This window comes from Eubalaena glacialis, chromosome 10 (assembly GCF_028564815.1).
Source record: "Eubalaena glacialis isolate mEubGla1 chromosome 10, mEubGla1.1.hap2.+ XY, whole genome shotgun sequence".
In the NCBI taxonomy this organism is placed as follows: domain Eukaryota; kingdom Metazoa; phylum Chordata; class Mammalia; order Artiodactyla; family Balaenidae; genus Eubalaena; species Eubalaena glacialis.
In genome coordinates this window covers 112242163-112263771 of record NC_083725.1, presented here as the reverse complement: position 1 = coordinate 112263771, position 21609 = coordinate 112242163, and the positions used below count along the sequence as shown (strand labels likewise).

The 21609-nt window shown below is 51.9% G+C and overlaps 1 protein-coding gene across 4 annotated transcripts in view; it reads left to right on the top strand.

Moving 5' to 3' along the window:
- The window catches only part of VWCE (von Willebrand factor C and EGF domains), a 29537-nt gene extending 12906 nt beyond the window's left edge, over positions 1-16631 (top strand). For 3 of the 4 annotated variants that reach the window (XM_061203441.1, XM_061203442.1, XM_061203439.1), the window contains 11 exons: positions 1191-1273; positions 2958-3045; positions 4552-4637; positions 5960-6077; positions 6710-6795; positions 8149-8245; positions 9883-9965; positions 11024-11114; positions 11197-11279; positions 11640-11730; positions 15647-16631. In XM_061203441.1, the coding sequence (XP_061059424.1) occupies positions 1191-1273; positions 2958-3045; positions 4552-4637; positions 5960-6077; positions 6710-6795; positions 8149-8245; positions 9883-9965; positions 11024-11114; positions 11197-11279; positions 11640-11730; positions 15647-16281 (1541 nt within the window). In that variant the 3' untranslated portion in view covers positions 16282-16631. The remainder of the gene's footprint in view (positions 1-1190; positions 1274-2957; positions 3046-4551; positions 4638-5959; positions 6078-6709; positions 6796-8148; positions 8246-9882; positions 9966-11023; positions 11115-11196; positions 11280-11639; positions 11731-15646) is intronic. The other variant, XM_061203440.1, reaches the window with a different exon arrangement.
- Positions 16632-21609: the final 4978 nt, after the last annotated feature.

Genomic DNA, 21609 nt, shown 5'->3' with positions numbered 1-21609 from the left:
ACTGCCTCTTCCCTTTCCGAGCCTTTCTGCAGCTGAAAGGCTGTTCTCCAACTTTCGTGTGTCACCTGAAGGGTGATCCCTGGGCCCAGCCCCCAGAGCTTCTGATTTAGCAGGTGCTGGGTAAGGCCCGGGAATTTGCATTTCTAACAAGTTCCCAGGTGATGTTGACGCTGCTGCTTCGGGGACCACACTTTGAGAACGACTGGTCTGTGCTCTCAAGGGGAACTTTGGACCTTCCGGGGATCCTTTTTGAACTTCGTTCTTTCATTTATTCCTTCATTCAGCAAGTTTCTCCAGACCCACTCTGCAGTCCCCTCCCCTGCCCCAGTCCCCCTCCTACTGCAGGAGGAGTAATCGTTTATAAATTCTACCCCCATTCTGATTCCCTCCCACAATCTACTGACAATTTTTCATTTGCTTCCCATTGCTGTTAGGATAAAGACCTCAAATCTTAACAAGTCCTTCTGCAGAGCTCCTTAACACTCACCCTGCACGTGAATCGCTGGGAATCTTGTTAAAATGCAAATTCTCATTCAGTAGATGTGGGGAGGGGCCTGAGCGGCTACATTTCTATGAGGCTCCTGGTGATAAGATGCTGAGGTTGCTGCACTTTGAGCAGCAGTGAAAAAGTCTTCCTAAGGGTTAAAGTGAAAATGCAACTTACTGATTTTCTTAATGATAATTGTGATCTTTCACTGTGTCCCTACTGTGTACTAAGCCCTGAGTGTAAATTGCTGTGTACATTACCTCTGAGGTTGTGCATCCTTCCAAGTCCCCTGCAGGGCATGTGGTGGTAGTAGTTCCATTTTACAGTAAAGACAACCGAGTCCCAGAGAGGTTGAGTGACACGTCCAGGTCCGAGGCCACTCAGGTGACAGGCCAGTTTTGGAAGCTGGGGCTGTCTGGCTGCCTTTCCTGCCTTATGGGAATAAAATGCCATGCTTTCAACACAGTTCTGGGTTTATCAGACATAAATGGGACCCTCCCAGGGCACCCTGTGTGGGTGTCTCTTGTAGTTCTCCAGGGGTCTTGGGACCACACCGTTCTGAGTACCTAGATCTGTCACTCCTGGGGCATCCGAGCCAGTGAGAGAAGGTTCCAGGTACATTGTGCCTGGCAAAGTAATGAGACCTCAAGCTTCCTCTACTTTGAAGAGGTCTGATGCCTCCACTCCTGTTTGTCTTTCAAAGGCTGTTTTCACAGTGGCGTCATCCGGGCTGAAGGGGACGTGTTTTCACCTCCCAACCAGAACTGCACTGTCTGTGTCTGCCTGGTGAGCATCACAAGGTCCTTGAAGCCTCGCGGGTGTTTTCTTAACCTTTGGGGGTTTTAGAGGAAGGGGGAAAGACCGGATGTTAAAGGTGAGCTCGTTGAATGGAGGGAGAGTTCTCAGGTTGTGGATTTTGGTCGGAACCTGTGGAATTTAAAAGCGTGGGGGATGGGAAACCTGTAGTCTGTGGAGTCAGGGAGGCTTTTGCTGAGCAGAAAAGAGCCAACAGGCAAACAGGGTCCATCTGTCTAGGAAGGGGAGGGGATGAAACTCCCTCGGAAACTTCCTACCAGGGAGGCAGTTTTTCTCTCCAGGCAAAATATTTGCCGGCACAATAAAGGTAGCCGCGTTGGGAGGGAGAAGGCTCATTACCAGACTCAGCTTGTTAAGAGTATTTTGCTTGAGGAAAATTCACTCCTCCAAGAATAGTTATTAAGTTCCTACCATGTGCCAGACCCAGCCAGAGGCTGTCCCTTGGATTGGATCATGAGCCCCCAGTGCATACCAGGCAGGGACTTGGTATTTTCCATCTAGTTCCTCACCCGAGGCTCCTGGCGGCTCTTCAGGGTCGGCTTTGCAGTCCCCATTCTACAGGTGAAAAGACTGAGTCTGGGAGGTGGCAGAGCTGGGATTTGAGCCGCGGTAGAAAGCCCAGGCTCTGCGCACCAACCCTCACTGCCTCTCATCATCTTTAAAAGCAGCCCTGGTCTGGCAGTGATGGCGGAAGCTGTAATGTACAGGCGGGGGGCGGGGGGGCACGTAGATCGCTACCGCCACCCTTATTGAGCCCTTCCTGTGCACCACACTTGTGAAGTGGCCAAGCGCTTTCGTGCCTGATCACATTTCACTCAATCCTCAGCAACCCCAGCAGAGGTGCCCTTTCCAGCTCATCTCACAGATAGGGAGACGGAGGCTCAGAGAGGTGATATACTTTGCCCAAAGTCACACGACTTGGAGGAGCAGACCCTGGACCTCAGGTCTGGCTGACTCCAAAGCCGGGGGCTTTTTTGTCTTAACTTCAATTTTTAAAAATTGAGTTTTAAATTTAACTTCTTGGCCGGTATTAGTCACTTCGTTCAAAACTCAGATGCACGGGAAGGTGTGTCTGGTGGAGTAACCTCTGTTCTCCACTTCTCAGCATCCTTCCAGAGCTTCTGTATGCCATGGGAGGGAATGCCATGGTGGGGGCAATGCCATGGGGGGCAGTGCCATGGGAGGCTAGGCTCGTCCATTTTCATGAGGAAGGCAGCGTGCTCTGCTCTCTGGTCCGCCCCTCGTCTTGGAAAGGGGGATGTTGGAAACTACACCATAATAAACCCTGGTACTGGGTCCCAGCACAGTATCCTTGTGTGACCATGGTGGCATTTAAAGGTCTTGGATGGCTTCCCTTTTTTTTTTTTTTTTTTAATATTTATTTATTTGGCTGTGCCGGATCTTAGTTGCAGCATGCAGGATCTTCATTGCGACATGCGGGATCTAGCCCTGACCAGGGATCGAACCGGGGCCCCCTGCACTGGGAGTGTGGAGTCTTAACTACTGGACCAACAGGGAAGTCCCAGGATAGCTTCCTTTAGGAGGCTTTCATGTGGGACAGGAATCCTGAGGGTGGTGTGAAATAGGGAACAAGCTGGTCTGTTGGGCCTGACGGTCTACCCTCCCCCAACCGTACCACCTCTCACCTCCTCAGGCTGGAAATGTGTCCTGCATCTCCCCCGAGTGTCCTCCCGGCCCCTGTCAGGCCTCCCCGAAGTCAGATTGCTGTACTTGTGTGCCAGGTAAGGGACTCTTTGTGGGGAGAGGACAGGGTGAATTTATGACAGGGGTGGAGCGGTGTCTTTAGAGTATGTTTTTTTTGGGGGGGGGTGAGTGGAGGAGAGAGGAAGGAGATTGATTTCTGCTTTAGAAACTCAGATCAAATGAAGCATTTCAAAGTGCCTGTTTTAATTGAGCACCTACTGTGTGCATAGTGGTTTGGATGCTAGATTGGGCTCACAGCCCAGCCTGCCCCCCGCCGGGGTTGGTGCCTTTAACACAGACAGGAAGGGGTTTGGGTCCACCCTTGGCGTGGCTCTGTCCCGAGACTGGGAGGGGGTCTCCCCTGCCCCACTAATGAGTTGGTCCTTTGTTAAAATGTGGTTCTCTTTCCTGAGATGACCTCATGGCCGTCACTGCTGGCTCTGGACCATTGCTCTGTGGGGCCCTTGCCAGTCCTGATCTCATTGAATCCGTGTGGCGCAGCCCTGAGGGAGTACTATTCTTAGCCCCATTTTATAGATGAGGAAACTGAGGCTCAGAGAGGTCATCACTGCCCAAAGACACACACCAGTGAGTAAAGGAGCAGAGCTTGAACTCAAGCTTACATGATTTCAAAGCTAGTGTTCTTATTAAATACTATTTTTCCCTTGACTTTTGAAGGCTATTTTAACTTTATTTATTTATTTATTTTTGCCACACTGCGCGGCATGTGAGATCTTAGTTCCCCAACCTGTGCCCCATGCATTGGAAGTGCAGAGTCTTAACCACTGGACCGCCAGGGAAGTCCCGAATGTTATATTATTTTTAGTTAAAACATTTTTTGAACAGGCAATATACTCCCTGTGAGGTAGGAACTGTTAATCCCATTCTACAGATGAGAAAACTGAGGCTTAGGAGAGCTTAAGTATCTTGCCCGTAGTGAGTTGTGTAGCTGGGATTTGAACCCAGTGCCCTCTGACTAAAGCCAGGTGGGCCCTGGCAGGTTTTTAAGGTTGTTTTTACCAGCAGGGATGGGGGATCTTCAGATGAGAGGATCTCACTGAATCCTCCCTGGCTCCAGGGGCTGGCAGCATTCCCAGACCTTGCCGTAGGTGTCTGGGGCCGCCTTTTTTCATTTCTTCTTTTCTCTTACTCTTTAGTTATTCCGGGCTTCCCTTCCTTCTTGGTTAAGGACCTTAATTTGCATGTGGTTCATTCTCTGTCAGTTTTTTTTTTTTTTGGCCGCACCGTTTGGCATGTGGGATCTTAGTTCCCTGAGCAGTGATTGAACCTGTTCCCCCTGCATTGGGAGCTCGGAGTCTTAACCACTGGACGGCCAGAGAGGTCCCTCTCTGTCAGTTTTTAACTACCGGTTTACCTTTAGGTGAGGGTTTGGAGGGGAGCAGCAATTGGGCTTTTGGGTGTGGGTGTGCCGTGGAATATTGTGGGGGTGTGTTTTCTTCCCAGAGACCCCCCCCACCCATTTGCTCCCCCTTTTCTTTAGCTGCCCAGAGACCTTGAGCTGCCTCTTCCTTTCTCCTCCGCAGTGAGATGCTATTTCCATGGCCGGTGGTATGCAGACGGGGCTGTGTTCAGTGGTGGTGGTGACGAGTGTACCACCTGTGTCTGCCAGGTAGGGGGCTGAGTGGGTGGGTGCTGGGGAGGGGCAGGGCACACGACTTTCCCAGGATGCCTTGACCAGGAGAAGAGGAGCCGCCATGCAGCAAAAGGGAAACTGAGGCGGGAAAGAGACTAAAGGGGCCTTAGCATTCGCCAAGGCCTTCCCGCAGTCTCCTTGAAGTTCGTCCTTCAGCATTGCTATTTATAGAGCACCTACTGTGTGCCTGGGACAATGCTGGGCGCTGGGGACGCAGTTGAGCACAAGACAGCCCCAGCCGCCTCCGTCAGGGGCCCACAGCTAGGTGGGCAATGGACAGGGGAGTGGGGCTCTTAACCAGACTGTGGGCTTCAGGGAAGCCTACTCGGAGGGAGGGATGCTAAGCCGAGACCTGAAGGATGACTAGGACAACCCGGTGAGGAGCTGAGACAGGTGTGCCTGGCAGAGGGCACTGCGTGAGCAGAAGCCTGGAGGCGGGAGAGAGCAGGGCGTGTTCTAAGGCCTGGGGGTGTCCATCCTGGCTGGAGCCCGGACTGCGAGAGGGACTGGAAATGCGGCTGAGGCGGGGATCCTGTTTGGGCTGAGTTCCAAGAACAGGGCCTGGGGTGGGCCTCTCGTGTAAGTGGTTTTCTGAAGGAGTGCTCTCGGGAGAGACTGGCTGGGGAAGCAGGCCAGGCAGGGGGAGGGACCATGAGAAGAGGGGTCTCGGGCTGATGCCACGGGGAGCTCTGGAGTGTGAGTGGCACCGCAGAGGTGGGTGTGTCCAGAGGCCAGGGAGCTGGGCTCTTCTACCCCCAGCATCAGGTGGTTGTAGGTACTTCCTTGCTCCCCGGGGAGTGGGGGTGAATGAACCATCCAGGCACCTGGAGGACGTGACCCTCATCAGCCAAGGGCAGTGCTTAGGGGAAGGGGTCTGTGAGGGGGCAGCGATAGCCTCTGCGTCAGTCTCAGTCATGAAGGGCTTTGCCAGCCAGGCAGAGGGTTTGGACTTGGCAGAGCTGCCAAGGGTTTTAAGTGGTGGAGTGATGTGATCGGATTGGTGCATGAGAAAGTTCTCTGGCTGCAGGTGAGAGTGGATTGGAGTGAGAGCAGAAAGCTGTTGCAGAAGTGAGAGGAAGAGATTCTGGAGGCTGCAGCTAGGGCAGCCGGGGACCCTGCAGCCACGCAGCCGGCATATTCCTGGGACCCTCTCCCAGCCCCGCCCCAGCCCCCAGGGAAGGACTCGCCGTTCCTTCCACTCTTGCTCCCTGGAGATTTGTCACTTTTAGGGGGGTGACGGCAGCCTGCCGGCCTCCTCTTTGGCCCTCATTCGTTTGTGCCCCCTGGCTCTCTTCCAGAACGGGGAGGTGGAATGTTCCTTCACGCCATGTCCAGAACTGGATTGCCCCCGCGAGGAGTGGTGGCTGGGCCCTGGGCAGTGCTGCTTCACCTGCAGGGAACCCGCACCCATGACAGGTGAGGGCCGCTTAGCCCTGCATCCCAGGCTGCACCCAGCACCAGGCCTGGATGCCCGAGCCGGGGGAGGCTGAGCTTCACCTGCTGAGACTCTGTGTGTGTGTGTGAGTGCTCTCTATGTGTGTTGAGTGTGTCTGTGTTTGTGTGTGTGTCTGTTTGTGAGTGTGTATATTTGTGTGTTTTAAGTTTGTATATGAGTGACATCTGTGTGTGAGCTTGTGTACATGTGTCTGCGTGTTTGTGTGTGAGTGGTATCTGTGTGTGTGTTTTTGAGTGTGTGTGTCCGTGTGTTTTTGTTGTGTGTCCGTTGTATCTGAGTGCATGTGTCTGTGTGGGAGTGGTTTCTGTGTGTGTGAATGGGTGTGTTTGTGGGTGTGTGTGGACGTGTACGTTTGTGTGCGCGTGCCTGTGTATACCAGGCTCATGTCAGGCAGGAAAATTCACTAACCGAGGGAGCCAGGCGGCAGCAGCAGGCAGCTCTGGGCCCAGTGGGTGGCTGCGTGGACTCAGTGTGAGTGAGCAGAGGCGTCTGTCTGTCCTTGCTGGGTGGTGCTGTAGGTCCCGCGGGCATTCAGGACCCTCCTCGGCACTTCTGCCCACTCGTCCTTTCTCCCCCGCTGTCCCCTGGCCAGGCTGCTCTCTGGACGACAACGGGGTTGAGTTTCCGGTTGGACAGATCTGGTCTCCCGGTGATCCCTGTGAGTTATGCATCTGCCAGGTGAATGACAACCTGCGCGCCTTCAGCTGCTTTCCCCACCCTTCCCCGTCCCGGGCCGGGCAGCCCTGCCCCTGCAGAAGCGGGGCCACCTCAGGCCTGTCCCAGTCTCGCTTCCATGCTATCAAATCCCGTTTTTACAGAAGGGGCTGGGATCCAGGTTGTTCTGTCCTCGGTAGATTTTCAGGATGACAGAGCTTGGCAGTCTGTCTGTCGTAAGAGTGCTGTGTGACCCACCGTGCATGTGCGGGGAGCTGCTGGCCTATGGAGCTGGAAATAGGATTCCCAGGAGCAGGTTTTCGCCGGGCACGGATAACAGAGGGAGCTGGGCAGCCCGAGGCCTAGTAGTTAAGGCCTTTTCTGTGAAATTGCGAGGCTTCCTCCATTAATGTGAGTCACGTGACCTCACCTCATCAGACGTGGGTGAGGGTGCGTGAGTTTGAGAGTCAGATTGACAGGCATGCAAACACAGCTATTTGCCAAGAAAGGCGATCGTTTTAGCTCATGTTTAAGTACGGTTGGCTTTCCTTTCTACTTTAAGAGAGTTTTTAGTCGCTTGGAGCTTAGAGCTTTATTTCTCAAAATGAGGTCCCTGCACTGGCTGTGTCGTTGCCATCACCAGGGTAGCCTTGGTAGAACCTCAAGGCTGCTCAGGGCTCGGACTCAGAATCTGCATTTTAATCCCCCGGTGACTCGCGTGCACATGAGCGCGTGAGAAGCGCGGCCTTCAAGTCCCTTTGATGCGCCATTTGTTTAAAAAAGCCTTAGACCCTTAGAAAACTTGGAAACGTTTCATTGGAATTAGAGTGGGGAGCAAAGTACATCCGCTGCCTTTTTGCTCCTTCAGGACTGATCTAGGGCACTCATATTACAAGAAAATAACACAAAACTTCAACTTCTTACGAAAAAAAAAAAAAGAAACTGTATATGGCGCTTTCATCTTCTGAAAGACATTTCCGGTGGAATAGCTTTCTATAAAAATAGGATTTTATTGGACTCCATAGATTTGGGGTGAGCCAGGGTTTCAGGGAAACTCGGAGAAGAGTTTGGATGAGGTTGTGGTGCAGCCTTGGCTGCTGCGGCGAAGGGACGGGAAGCCGAGGAGACCAAAACCCCAGCTCCGACCTTCCCCCTCTGGGATATGGGAAGGCTTTTTTCTGGAAGGCTCACACCCCCTTTCCCAAGTAGCCGGTCCTCTTTGGGGGACCCCTGCCACCTCCCAGCTGCATCATGGCGCCTCTTAGGGCAGGCTCCGGCCAGTTTGCAGCACTACCGTTTCTTTTGGGGGCCTGTGGGGTGGGGAGGTGGGGGCTGGCATGGCAGGTGGGACCTTGGTGAAGTTCTTCCTCCCTTCAGGCAGATGGTTCAGTGAGCTGCAAGAGGACAGACTGTGTGGACTCCTGCCCTCACCCAATTCGGATCCCCGGACAGTGCTGCCCCGACTGTTCGGCAGGTAAGGCCCTGCCTGGGGGGCCGGGGACGGCATAGCACCACTGGCCCCCACATCAGGGGTCACCCTGTATCAGGCTTCTCTGTGCAAAGCACCACACATGCTTCATCCCTGCTCATCCTCACAACAACCCCATGGGGCAACCCCATTTTAGAGATGAGGAAACTGAGGCTCAGGGACGGAAAGCAGTTTGCTCAAGGGAGGCCCTGTCTGGGTGCTGGAAGCAGATATGAAGATATGCAGAGCTTGCAGCCTAGGTGGGGTGATAAAGGAACATACCTGTGAGACAATTAGAGAACAGGGAGAGGAAATTAAAGTGATCCTTTATGTTTTAATAGTAATTTTCACCTTTTCCATTATTTCAAAAGTGATATTTTATTATAGAACATTTAGAAAATACAGAAAGCAAAGAAAAAAATTAAAAAGGACCCATTATCACTGTTAACTTCATGGTTTTATCTTCTTTGTCTCTTTTTTGTGATATAACATCAGTATCTATATATACCTCTATCTCTATAACATATCTGTAACATGCATCTATATCTATATATCTATCATGTCATAGATATATAGCATATCATAGATGTATGTTATATCTTTTTTCTTCTTTTTTGGCCAAGCCACACGGCTTGGGGGATCTTAGCTCCCTGACTAGGGATGGAACCCGCACCCTTGGCAGTGAAAGTGTGGAGTCCTAACCACTGGACTGCCAGGGAATTCCCTATATATTTTTTCTTATAAAATGTTTCTCTACTGTCCCATCACCTGCTTTTTTTTTTTTTTTTAATAAATTTATTTATTTATTTTTTATTTTTAGCTGCATTGGGTCCTTGTTGCTGTGCGCGGTCTTCCTCTAGTTGCGGCGAGCGGGGGCCACTCTTCATTGCAGTGCGCGGGCTTCTCATTCCGGTGGCTTCTCTTGTTGTAGAGCATGGGCTCTAGGTGCGTGGGCTTCAGTAGTTGTGGCATGTGGGCTTCAGTAGTTGTGGCATGTGGGCTCAGTAGTTGTGGCTTGCGGGCTCTAGAGCACAGGCTCAGTAGTTGTGGTGCTCGGGCTTTGTTGCTCCGTGGCATGTGGGATCTTCCTGGACCAGGGCTCGAACCCGTGCCCCCTGCATTGGCAGGTGGATTCTTAACCGCTGTGCCACCAGGGAAGCCCACCATCACCTGCTTTTATACGTACCAGTATGTGATAAATATCATCAAGGTGGCAGCACTCAGATGGGGCCTCTGTGGGCTTCAGGAAGCAGAGAGGGGAGCTGTAGGGGACCCTCCTGGAAGGTGGGGTTTGGGATTCGACTGAGTGGAGAGGAGCAGAGAGGATGGCCGTGGTGCCTGGCACCCAGGTTGAGTCTCCGGGTCCCTCATCCTGATCCTGCCAAGTGAGGGGGTAGGAGGAACGGCTCCCTTCCCTGGGGGAGAACCTTGAAGTGAAGACACTATGATCCCTTTGCTGAATCCAGCGAGAAAAAAGTCAGCACCCAATCCAGACATATGTTCTGTCCCTTCCCCAACCCCCTGGGCAAGTGTCTAGAGAGGCCGTTGGCCTGACCTTTGCTGCCTAGAAACACCTTGGACTTTCTTCCTGGCAAAGGCCAGCCATCCCCTGGCTGGCCCTCACCACATGCTCTCTCTGGCAGGCTGCACCTACACAGGCAGAATCTTCTACAATAACCAGACCTTCGCGTCCGTGCTGGACCCGTGTCTGAGCTGCATCTGCCTGGTACGACCCCACAGACCTGACCCCTGTCTGCGGAAACTCCCCAGAAATAGCCACCAGCTCCTGAACCCTGGAGGCAAGATCCAGAGACCTCCAAGAGAATGGTCACTTCTGGATCATGGTGAAAGCCGGCTCCCTTCAGCCCTGCCCGGGGTGACTCTTTACCCAGGGCCAGAGAAATACTTTTAACCCTGCCTGGCAAAAGTCCTCTGCTTCTGGGTGACCAGGGAGGGTCTTGGGGGCCTTACGGTATAAAATATGGCCCAGGGATTCTCCCTGAGAGCGGAGGTGAGGAACGCAAACCCAGGACTCTGTACGGAATCTTTAATATACTCACATTCTCGAGCCCCTGCCATGTGCCAATCCCTGATCTCAGCACGACCTGTTAGTCCACGGGGAATCCTATGAGGTGGGTACCTCCATCCCCAGCTGCTAGGTGAGACAACCGGGCACAGAGACCCCGCAACTAGTCAAGTGAAGTGCCAAGAATCAATTCTAGTATCCTGAGTCTGCTTCAGAAAGCACACTTTTACCCCTAAGCCATACTGCCTCTCAGTCTAAATGACAGGAATATCATTTAGTATTTGGAAAATGTGTAAAAAATAAGTCCTTATTGCTTGTCATGCTAGAAATGTTTCATGTCGATGGGGCTTCTTTGCTGGCGGTGGGTGAAAAGGGACGGGTCTGCAGAAAGATCGAGAAACTTGGGGTGAACATCTCTGGCCTCTGAGTGGCCCTGTTCATTCACAGCCATGTGCTTTGGGGAGCTTTGGCTTCTGGGTCCTTCCCCCTAAGTTTTTGGTGCTCAGCTTCCCTGGGAGGTTCATGGATTTGTTCGACAGGTAGCTGTTGACAGAGGAGCTCTGAGGACAAGGCTGGGCCTGGGGGGCTTGCGTTCTAGTGGGAGGACAGACTCTAACTCAGTCTGTTCCCTCACCATGGACCTCTCACCTGACCTTGATGGCTCCGATGGGCACTCAGTGGCTATGTGATGTGTCCTTCACGAGTGACCCATCAGCCCCCCAGAACAAAGGGCCTTCAGCGTTTTCTGTGTCCTGCAGCTGGGCTCGGTGGCCTGCTCGCCTGTGGACTGCCCCATCACCTGCTCCTACCCTTTCCACCCTGACGGGGAGTGCTGTCCAGTGTGCCGAGGTGAGTGGGACCAGCCACCCCTCGTGCAAGGCCCCTGAGTGGACCTTGGCTCTCACGGCCCCTGTCTCCTCTGCCCCTGCAGACTGCAACTACGAGGGGAGGAAGGTGGGGAACGGCCAGGTGTTCACCTTGGACGATGAGCCCTGTACCCAGTGCATATGCCAGGTGAGCTGGGCCTGGGGACCCTGGACCTGCCGGGCCAGGGGCTGCTTCTAGCCTTTTGTCCCTTTGTGAAACTCGGAGCCCCTTAGCCAGTGTACGCCCGTCTTCGGCCTGCCATTCTTCAACTTTAATTACCTGCGGGGATACCTTCGGATCTGATGGTGTCCTCTACCTTTGTTGTTTCCTTAAGGCGGCCCCACTGTGTTTGGCTTCACCTGTTGTTCAGGTGAGGGTCAGGCCCTGCAGCTTCTGCCCCAGATCTTTCCATGGGTCCAACTACTGGTGTAATAGGTCCTTGAGGGCGCTGCTGTGGAGGGGTGAGATGCTCCGGGCTTCCTCACGTGTCTCCTTCTGCTTCCCCAGCTGGGAGAGGTGAGTTGCGAGAAGATGCCCTGCCGGCGGGCCTGCTCGGACCCCTCCACGCCCCCCAGGGACTGCTGCTTCTCCTGTCCAGGTAAGCGGCCTCTGCATCCTGGAGCCTCACCGCCGTCCTTTTCCACTTTGCTCTTCCGCCCAGAAACACAGAACTTGTACAGGGCTGGATGTGAGAAACCCAGGCTCAGAGAGGGAATGTGGCCTGCTCAAGGTCACACAGCCAGCACGTGGTGCGCCCAGGCCCAAGCCTGGGCTTGCTGACCCTCGTCAGTGCTATGGCACGCTGTGCCGTGCCATCTGCCGAGTCTGTTTACTGTTCCTTTTTCTTCTTCATTTCCTCCTTTCTGAATCTCTTCCTCTGCTTTCTTCCTTTTTTAAAAATTAGAATTTAGGGACTGAATCAACTTTGCAGAAGAATAATTGCTGATATGTATTGAGTATCCATTATGTGTCAGGGAACATCATGTATTGAATGTTATTTCTTTTTTTTAAATTGTGGTGTAATTGACATGTAACATTATATTGGTTTCAGGTGTACAACATAACGATTCAATATTTGTATATATTGCAAAATGATCACCACAGTAAGTCTAGTTAACATCTGTCACCCCACATAGTTACGAAATATTTTTTTCTTGTGATGAGAACTTCTGTGATCTAATCTCTTAGCAACTTTCAAGTATAGTATTTCAATACAGTATTATTAACAATAGTCACCATGCTGTACATTATATCCCAATGACTTATTTATTTTGTAACTGAAAATTTGTGCCTTTTGACCCCCTTCAGCCATTTTGCCCACCCCTCTCCTCCCACCTCTGGCAACCACCAATCTGTTCTCAATATCTGTGCGCTCAGTTTTTAAAAAAAAAAGATTCCACATGTAAGTGAGATCATATGGTATTTATCTTTCTCTGATTTATTCACTTAGCATAATACCCTCTAGGTCCATCCACGTTATCGCAAATGGTAAGATTTCATTCTTTTTTGTGGTTGAATAATATTCCATTGTGTATATATATATATATATATACACCACATATTTATCCATCTTTATCTGTTGATGGACACTTAGGTTGTTCCCATGTCATGGCTATTGTAAATAATGCTGCAGTGAACCTTGGGGTGCATATATCTTTTTGAATTAGTGTTTTCATTTTTTTTTTGGATATATACCCGGTAGTGGAATTGCTGGATCATACGGTAGTTCTACTTTTAGTTTTTTGAGAAACTTCCATACTGTTTTCCACAGTGGCTGCACCAGTTTACATTCCCACCAACAGTGCACGAGGGTTCCCTTTTCTCTACGTCCTTACCAGCAGTTGCTGTGTCTTGTCTTTGTGATGATAGCCATTCTGACAGTTGTGAGGTGGTATCTCATTGTGGTTTTGATTTGCATTTCCGTGATGATTAGTGATGTTGAGCATCTTTTCATGTCCCTGTTGGCCATCTGTCTGTTTTCATATGTCTTATTTTATTTTCACAGCAACTCTTGATGATAGATACTATTAGCATCCCCATTTTCCAGGTGAGGAAACTGAGGCACAGAGAGGTGAAGTGAGGTGCTCAAGGTCACACAGCTGGCTGGCAGTAGAACCAGGATTTGAGCCCAGAGTCAATGCTTTTAGCTACTCTGCTACATTGACTCCTGAAAATGATTCACATCTGTTTGTCTTTCTCCATCATGAGTGTTTGTCCATGTGCATCTTTTTGCAGAGGTATAAACAGGACATGGACAACCTACTGTAACACACAGTTTCAAAATATTGATGTAACCCACAGCTGGCCATTTAAAAAAGCTCCCAAATATTATGGTTTGCTTACCCCTTGCCTTTTTGGTTGACATTTAGGTGGTTTCTTTCTTCTTCTTTTTTTATTTTTCTATCCATAATGGACCCACTGTGAAAAGTCTTTGGTCAGACAACTTTTGTTTTCAAATTTTGTGAGTTGCATTCAGACCCTGTGGTTAATAGGTGCAGTAACTAGGTCACAGGGTGTCGGGAGTGGTTTGGTGACCCCTAGGGCATGACAGCACGTTACCAGATGGGGTTCTAGAGAAAAGGGAAACTTACAGAGATGTAGCTGGTGCCCCATATGCCCACCAACTCTACACTGTGTGTTTTGAATTTAATTTTTCCAGTTTAACATGTCCATAAAGTACCTTACCGGTGGCTATTGTACATTTTTTAAACTTCCAGGAAGACAGTGAATTTTTCCACGGATTTGTGGCCTGAATTTCCTCTTGTATAAAATACCTCTTTAACTCCTTTGACCTTTTGAAGAGGACATCCTGTATTTAGGGCAGCTCTTCAGTTCTGTGGATGGAGAGCTGCTGTCAGGACTGGTGGGGCTGGAAACATCCTGATCCCATACAGTCATTATGTTGGGAACTGTTGAGTGATTATAGATTCGACCTTAACCAGCACAAAACCCTCTGCAAGCTGATGGATATTATTCCCCTGCTTTCTAGAGACTAATCGTTAGCTAAGGTGCCAGGCAGTGTATGGAGCATTTTACCTGTATTGTCTCATTTAAATGCCCCAGGAATGTTTATGCATGGGTGCTCTTATTGTCTCCATTTTGCAGATGGGGAAATGGAGGCTCAGAGAAGTTAAGTTTCTGTCTTTTTAAAAAGAATTTATTTATTTTTAAATTTTTTTTTGGCCGTGCCGCACAGCTTATGGGATCTTAGTTCCCCAACCAGGGATGGAACCCGGGCCCCATGCAGTGGAAGTGCCAAGTCCTAACCACTGGGCCGCCAGGGAATTCCCAAGTTTCTGTCTTTAAGGCCACGTTCTAGGTGGTAGTGTCATCGGACTCAGGGCCAGGTCTCTCTGATTCCTCACCCCATGCTCGTTCCCATTCTGCTCTCCTGCCTCCTGATGGGGAAACTGAGGCCCAAAGAGGTGAGATGCAGAGCCCACCTCCTTCTCCTGGGGCACCTGCCTCAGCTGCGTTCACCATGTGTGAACTCGTTTTAAGAAGAAATGCTTTTTATTGAAATACGAGGTGAATTGTTTCCTTTTGATAATTAAAAAAAAAAAAAAAGAACAGCTTTCTTGAGATATAATTCACACACCCTCTAAGTCACACGCTCAAAGTACACAATTCAGTGGTTTTTGGTAAAGTGGTTTTTGTGATTATCCTTTTGATGGTTTATATATATATTTCAATTGAGGTATATTTGATGTACAATATTGTATAACTTTCAGGTGTACAGCAGGGTGATTCACAATTTTAAAAAAAATTATAGGTTATCTTTTGATGATTTTTAAAATGTAATCATTCCAGTTTGTAATGTGTTTACCAGCCTCCGTCTCCTCCCTGATCATACCTTTCTCCAATATTCTTCCTTCCTTCCCTTGTTCTCCCGCCATGGATTAAGCCCTTATGATGCGCTGGCCTCCAGGCTGAGACTTAAAAACAAATTTTTTCAATAGACTTTTTTTTTTAAAGCATTTTTAGGGTCACAGCAAAATCGAGCAGAAGGTTCGGACAGCTCCCTGAATCCGCCCCCGCCCCACGCACAGCGCCCCCTGCTGTCAACATCCCCCACCAGATGGTACATTTGCTACAATCAATGAACCTACTCTGACACATGATTGTCACCCAAAGTCCAGAGTTTACATTTGGGTTTAGGCTGAGACCTCTCAGGCTCCGTTTCATTCAGTCCTCATTGCGTGGCCTATGTGGTCATCACTGTTATTATGATGCCCATTTTACAGATGGGGAAATGGAGGCCCAGGGGAGTTATGTGCTTCACACAAGGTCACACAGCCAGTGCCTTGGTGAACTGTCTCTCTCTGCTCATGGTTCCTTTTGGGTCTTCCCTTCCTGGAGGCAGGAGCCGGCGGGATGCCCCAACCCCAGCTGCCGGTGCACAGGGACCCTCAAGGGACAGAGCTGGGGCACTGTCCTCAGTGCAGCTCATCCCAGACCTGCCTCAGTCGTAGGGAAGAACCATTGAGCATCTTCTTGCCCCGCCCCCTCTCTAGATTCCCTGGAAGAAAGCCGGGGTCCCTCCCCTCGTGGAGACTTTGAGCTCAGCAAAGTGGCCCGGACCCCCCGTGGAGACCCCGAGGCCCTGCTCAACTGCAGCTCCTGCCCGGGGCCCCCAGCGGTGTCACCTCAGAGGCCAGCGCTCCAGCTCCTCCAGCTCCTCCTGAGAACGAACCTGTCTAGCATGCAGACTATACCCGTGAGCCCCTCAGGAGCCCAGGCCTTACCCTCACCCCCTTTGGGGCCAGGGGCCATGTTCCCAGGGGAGCCCGGGGCCTCCCAGCCCCCTCGGCCCTCATCAGGGCCTTCAATCCCTCCAGGAGCCTCCTCTCTACCTCCGGCCTCTCCCGGGGCTCCCGGGCCACCTCCTGTTACTCCAGAGCCCTCGTCCTCAGCCTCTGGGGCCCACACAGCATCCAGACAGCCTTCTCTGCCTGCCACCATCCGGCGTAGAGCCTCAGCCCTTTCCGTGATGGGCCCCAGCCCCTCAGAGGCCCCTGTCACTATCCTCAGGCCTCACAGACTGTCTCCAGCCACCTCCAGACTCTCTGCAGCCCTTGCAGCCACGGCCAGCCCTGGCCCCCAGGAGCCCACCATGGGACCCTCACAGGAGGAGGAGTCCACAGTGTAAGCAGGCCTCCATTTCAGGGCCGTGCCCGGGAGATGCCAGACAGAGAAGACTCTGCCAGAGGCGCTGGGAGCTTGCAGGGCGGCTCTGAGGGCCAGTGAGGCTGCGGACTCCTTCAGGACCCCTGGTGGGGATGGAAAACCCTCAGGGCCCAATGTAGCCTTGCTCCCAAGAAGCATCTGGGATGTGTTGTGAGAATCCAGCAACACGTTCTCCACCGTCAGCATCCTCCCTGGACTGCGTGGGCCGCCTGTCTTCTGAGAAAGGTTGGGGCAGCTGAGTCCCTCCTCTGGAGGAGGAGGGTCCGCGGGGCCTGGGATTCCACTGGGATTGTGCCACCAGCTGTCATGTGTCCTCACCCGAGGTTTCCTGATTAAAATCTGTCTCGGTCTCCCCCAGGCTGCCCTGCTCATTCACTTCTCGCCTTTGGAAAGGTGGGAAAACATCACTGCAAGCCCACAGGTGCTGAGCTAGTGCCCACCTCAACCCCCAGCTTGGGAGAAAAGCCTGCACAGACCTGGGGCTAGATTGGGAGGGGTCTTAGGTAAGTACCTGGTGGCCTTTGATGCTAGGAGACTTCTAAAGTGAGGATGGAGAGGCCTTCGCAGGTTGGGTTCCCTGGGAGGGAATAGTAGGCAGGTGGAGTCTTAGGGCCTGTGCTTAGCTTTAACATCTGTGGGCCGAGGGAGGCAAGCAGGAGGCAGGGGTGGGGCCCGGCAGTGGCACGGTCTCAGCCAGCCCCCTGTGGAGCTCTGAGGCTGGGCTGGCCTTCAGAGTCAGCCTGAGTTGGGGCAAGGGGACAGGGCTTTGTGCCCCCATCTTGGCCAGTAATTCTATCTGTGGGGAGCAGGCCCAGGAAAAGGGTGTCAGCCAAGGCAGTTCCCTGTGAGGGCTGGTGGCTGAGAGCTGTCAGTCAACAACCTTCCCTGCGGCTGGGGTAATAAATGCGTCTATCCTGAAGGGGGCATCTGGACGGTCTGGACGGCAGCCCAGTTTCCATGACAGCTGGAAAGAGGACAGTGCTAGCATTGATGGGGGAAAGTGAGATGGGGGTGGAAGACAGAGAACTATGCTGTCACCATGTCACCAACTTGCTACCCCTGAAACCCAAGGGGGCTGCACCTACACTGGCGCAGGCCATACCCCCCTCGCCTCTTCTCTGCCCTGCTGCTCATCATGTATCCCAGTGGGGAGCGTCCCCAGTGGGCACTGGCTGCAAAGGCCATCTGGGTTATCCACCCCAGGTGTTAGTGTAGGGAGGGGTCCTAATCCAAGCAGGATGGCAGGAATAATGAATTTGGAATTAGGAGCATGAAAACCAAAGACTTTAGGGATGCAAAGGACTTAGAGACCATCTTACTTAGAGACCAGTTAAGACACAAAGGGTGTGATTGAATGAGGTCTGGGGTGCCATGAAACCCATGTTTGAGCCCTACTCGCTGTGACTAGCCGTGAGACCTTAGGTCTCGGTTCCCTCATCTGTATAATGGGATCACAACAGTCCTTCCTCATGGAGTTGAGATGATAGCATATAATACAGACTCCGTTAAGTCTCGGGGCTTTGTGCTTGTGACCTTGTGCAGCCCGCCCAGCTTCATGATGCCACTTGGGATCTAACTTCAGGATGAAAGTGTAGAACACTGACTGGCTCTGCTCCTCAAACAAGCCAGCTCTCGACATGGTAGAGGCTCAGAGTCAGGGCCAATTTTCTCACCGCTATCCCTCTTTTCAATAAAGGATGCAATTCAAGTTTTAATACTAGTCTCCCCTCTCCATAGAACTCAGGTAAATGGTGTTCATTTTGAACATTAAAAAAAAAAAAAAGGCTGGGGCGGGGAGTTCCCTGGTGACCTAGTGATTAGGACTCCGCACGTTCACTGCCAGAGCCTGGGTTCAGTCCCTGGTCGGGGAACTGAGATCCCGCAAGCAGCGCGGCGTGGCCATAAAAAAAAAAAAGAGGCTGAGGGGTGGGGGGCGGGAGGACAGCTGTAGACACTTCCCTCAAGTCGGTCCAAGTATAAAAACATGATTATCTGAGACACTCCCATCCCCCGCTTACAGCTGAGACCACAGAAGCCCAGCGAGGTCAGGAGAGTGTCTGAAGGTTGCACAGATTAGGAAGGCTGATCTGGGTGGCGGGCTCTGGGCTTTGGACTCCCAGTCTGGGCTTTTCCCCTTCAAGTCGCATTTGGTTGGCTTGTTCCGTTGGAGTTGCAGAGAGACACTTGATGGCTGCAGTTTATTCAAGGTGCCAAGACTGCCTTATCTTAGTTTGAGCTCCCCAAGGGCAGACCCGGAGAGAGAGATTTTGATGAGAGTCGCTGCCCCGGAAGGTGATCCCAGAGAGCACGGTGAGGGAGGGGGAAGGGAGACAGAGAAGGGAAGAAAACCAATCAGCTTTTGTTAAAAAGGTCACTGCCATGGGCAATTGGCACCCCTTCCTTCTGCGGACCCTCTGGGAGGTCATGTAGCACACACCTCAGAATTGTCCCCCGAAGGCTTGAGGATGCCACTCTTGTCCCTCTCTTGCTCTTGAGCTCCTGTCGGCTCTCCAGCATGTCCAGCTGGCCTCACGCAAGGATCACGCCTGCCTCCTGTCTGCTCGCTCTGGGCCTAAGAAGACCTGGGGGATGGGGTTGGGGAGGAGGTGCAGGAGCTGCCTCCAGAGCACCCCGTGGCTGGGCCAGGGCTCTCACCACCCACACCGTGGTCACCACAGGCCCTTCTCAGGACCACTGAGGGCAGCTCGGAGCGCTCCTCCTCCCCCTCTCCCCACCCCCCTGACCCCCCACCCCGTGAATAGGTGGTGCCATTGTGACACGTTGGGAGGCCTTGGTGGGACCCAACTTGGTAAGAACATGTTCTGCTTGCGATAAGCCCCAGTGTGACACCCCCTGCCCAGCCCTGACTGGCACCAGGAGGCCAGAGGACCACTTTCAAGACCCCAGATGGGCACAGAGTGCTTTTTTTTTTTTTTTTTTTTTTTTTTTGCCGCACCACTCGGCTTGTGGGATCTTAGTTCCCTGACCAGGGATCGAATCCTGGTTCATGGCAGTGAAAGCACCGGGTCCTAACCACTGGACCGCCAGGGAATTCCTGGGCACAGAGTGCTTTTAACGAATGCATGAGCTGGTCTGAATTCTTAGCAGCCTGGGCTCCAACAAGCAGGTGCGTGTGTGCGGGGTGTTTGTTCTTGGGGAAATACACCCTGCATTTCCCCCTAGCTAGGAGTCCATATGTCGGGTTCTAGGAAGCACTAGAGCAGTGGTCCCCAGCAGTTTGGCACCAGGGACCGGTTTCGTGGAAGACGGTTTTTCCACGGGGTGGAGCTGGTGGTGGTTCAGGCGATGACGCAATCTCGATGCGGAGCGGAAGATGAGGCTTCGCTCGCTTGCCTGCCGCTCACCTCCTGCTGTGCGGTACGGCCCGTGGTTCCCGGGGTCGGGGACCCCTGCAGTAGAGGACGCGGAGGGTGGGCTGGAGCCTGTTCCACAGGGTCAGTGTCACTGGACCTAGGAAATTCCTGACGGGCCAAATGATCGGACCCGGTTCAAGAGACCTGCTTTTGGAGTTTATCAGATAAACGGGCTTGAGGACACACCACAGTAGGTTTCAAGTTAGGATAAACTTTCAAAGGTTTAAAAATGCCTTTCATTAACTTATTTTGAATGTGTAGTACATCCCATCACTAGAAATAAAGACGTGTAAAATTGTTTTAGTGAGGGGTCTCCCCATCCCCACATCCACCGAGGCCCCCCCCACCCTCCCCACCACTTTTGTGGTGTCTGGTTCTTGGGTACCCTTTCTCTGTTTCTTTATTTATGTGCAAGCAAATCTTATTTTCTTTATAATTCAAAGATAAAATAGCATAGGCTCTGTTATCACCCGTTTTTCAGTTTGTTTGTGGTTTTTCACCTAACAGTCTCTTCTCAAGATCTTTCTGTCCCAGTCCCTAGCGAGCATCTTCATTTCTTTGCTCTTCGCAGCTGCGCAGTGGCTCCTGTGCGCACACAGCAGAAGTCATTTAACCATCCCCGGGGGGCGGACATTTGGGTTGTTTCAAATCTTGCTCTTACAAAAGATGCTACAAAGAGTAACCTCGGCCTTACATCATTTTGCACGTGTGCAAGTCTATCTTTAAGATAAATTCCCAGAAGTGAAGTTACTGGGCCAAAAGGTATACACATTTCTCATTTTGATGGATAGTGCCAAATGGCGCTCCTTAGGGGTTGTACCAATGGATGCCCCCTCCAGCGATGTGCAGGAATCCACGTTCGGCAGGGCCTGGGTTCCACAGATCAGAGCAGAGACCTATGAGATGAAAATAACACTCCTGGGGAATTCCCTGGCGGTCCAGTGATTAGGACTCGGCGCTTTCATTGCCGTGGGCGGGGGTTCGAACCCTGGTTGGGGAACTAACATCTTGCAAGCCGTGTGGTGCAGCAAAAAAAAAAAAACCCCAAAAAACAAAAAACAAAAAACACCAAAACCACTCCTGGAAGAGTATGAGTGGAAAAGATGGATTGAACTGAGCTTAGACCCCCGAGGCCCTCAGGAAATGGGGAAAGATGGATGGGGAAGAGGCCTGAGACCGTAGAGAGGGAATGTGAATCCACCTTATCTTGTGGAGCAAAGTGTCAGATCAGATATGTTAACGTGGGGTTTTCTAGTATAAATGAGCTGTCTAATGGGGATCCTTTTTAGATTCTGTCTGGATCCAAGAATCCCAGGGTTGAGGGGCTGTGCTGCAGCTGCCGGGGCTGAGAAGGGGGAACACGGGGTGGGGGGAGGGGATGGGGCCAGGAGCAGGAGAGCAGGAAGGGTCTGGCGAGACCTGGCTGCATCCCTGGGGCCTGGAGTACTGCCTGGGGCATGGCGGGTGCTCGGGGAAATAGCAGAAACACAAACACAGCAAAGAGCCAGGACATCATGAAATTCATCCCCAGAAGCCTGAGAATCCACCTGTTGGTCCCATGACCAGGTATGACTAGGACAGAATGTCAGTGGGGGTGAGAGTGGACCCGTCTGTGGTCTTTTTTTATTTTTTAATCAATCAATTTATTTTTTGGCTGCATTGGGTCTTCGTTGCTGCGCGCGGGCTTCCTCTAGTTGCGGAGACCAGGGGCTACTCTTTGTTGCAGTGCGCAGGCTTCTCACTGTGGTGGCTTCTCTTGTTGTGGAGCACGGGCTCTAGGCACGTGAGCTTCAGTAGTTGTGGTGCACGGGCTTAGTTGCTCTGAAGCATGTGGAATCTTCCCAGACCAGGGCTTGAACCTGTGTCCCCTGCATTGGCAGGCGGATTCTTAACCACTGAGCCACCAGGGAAGTCCC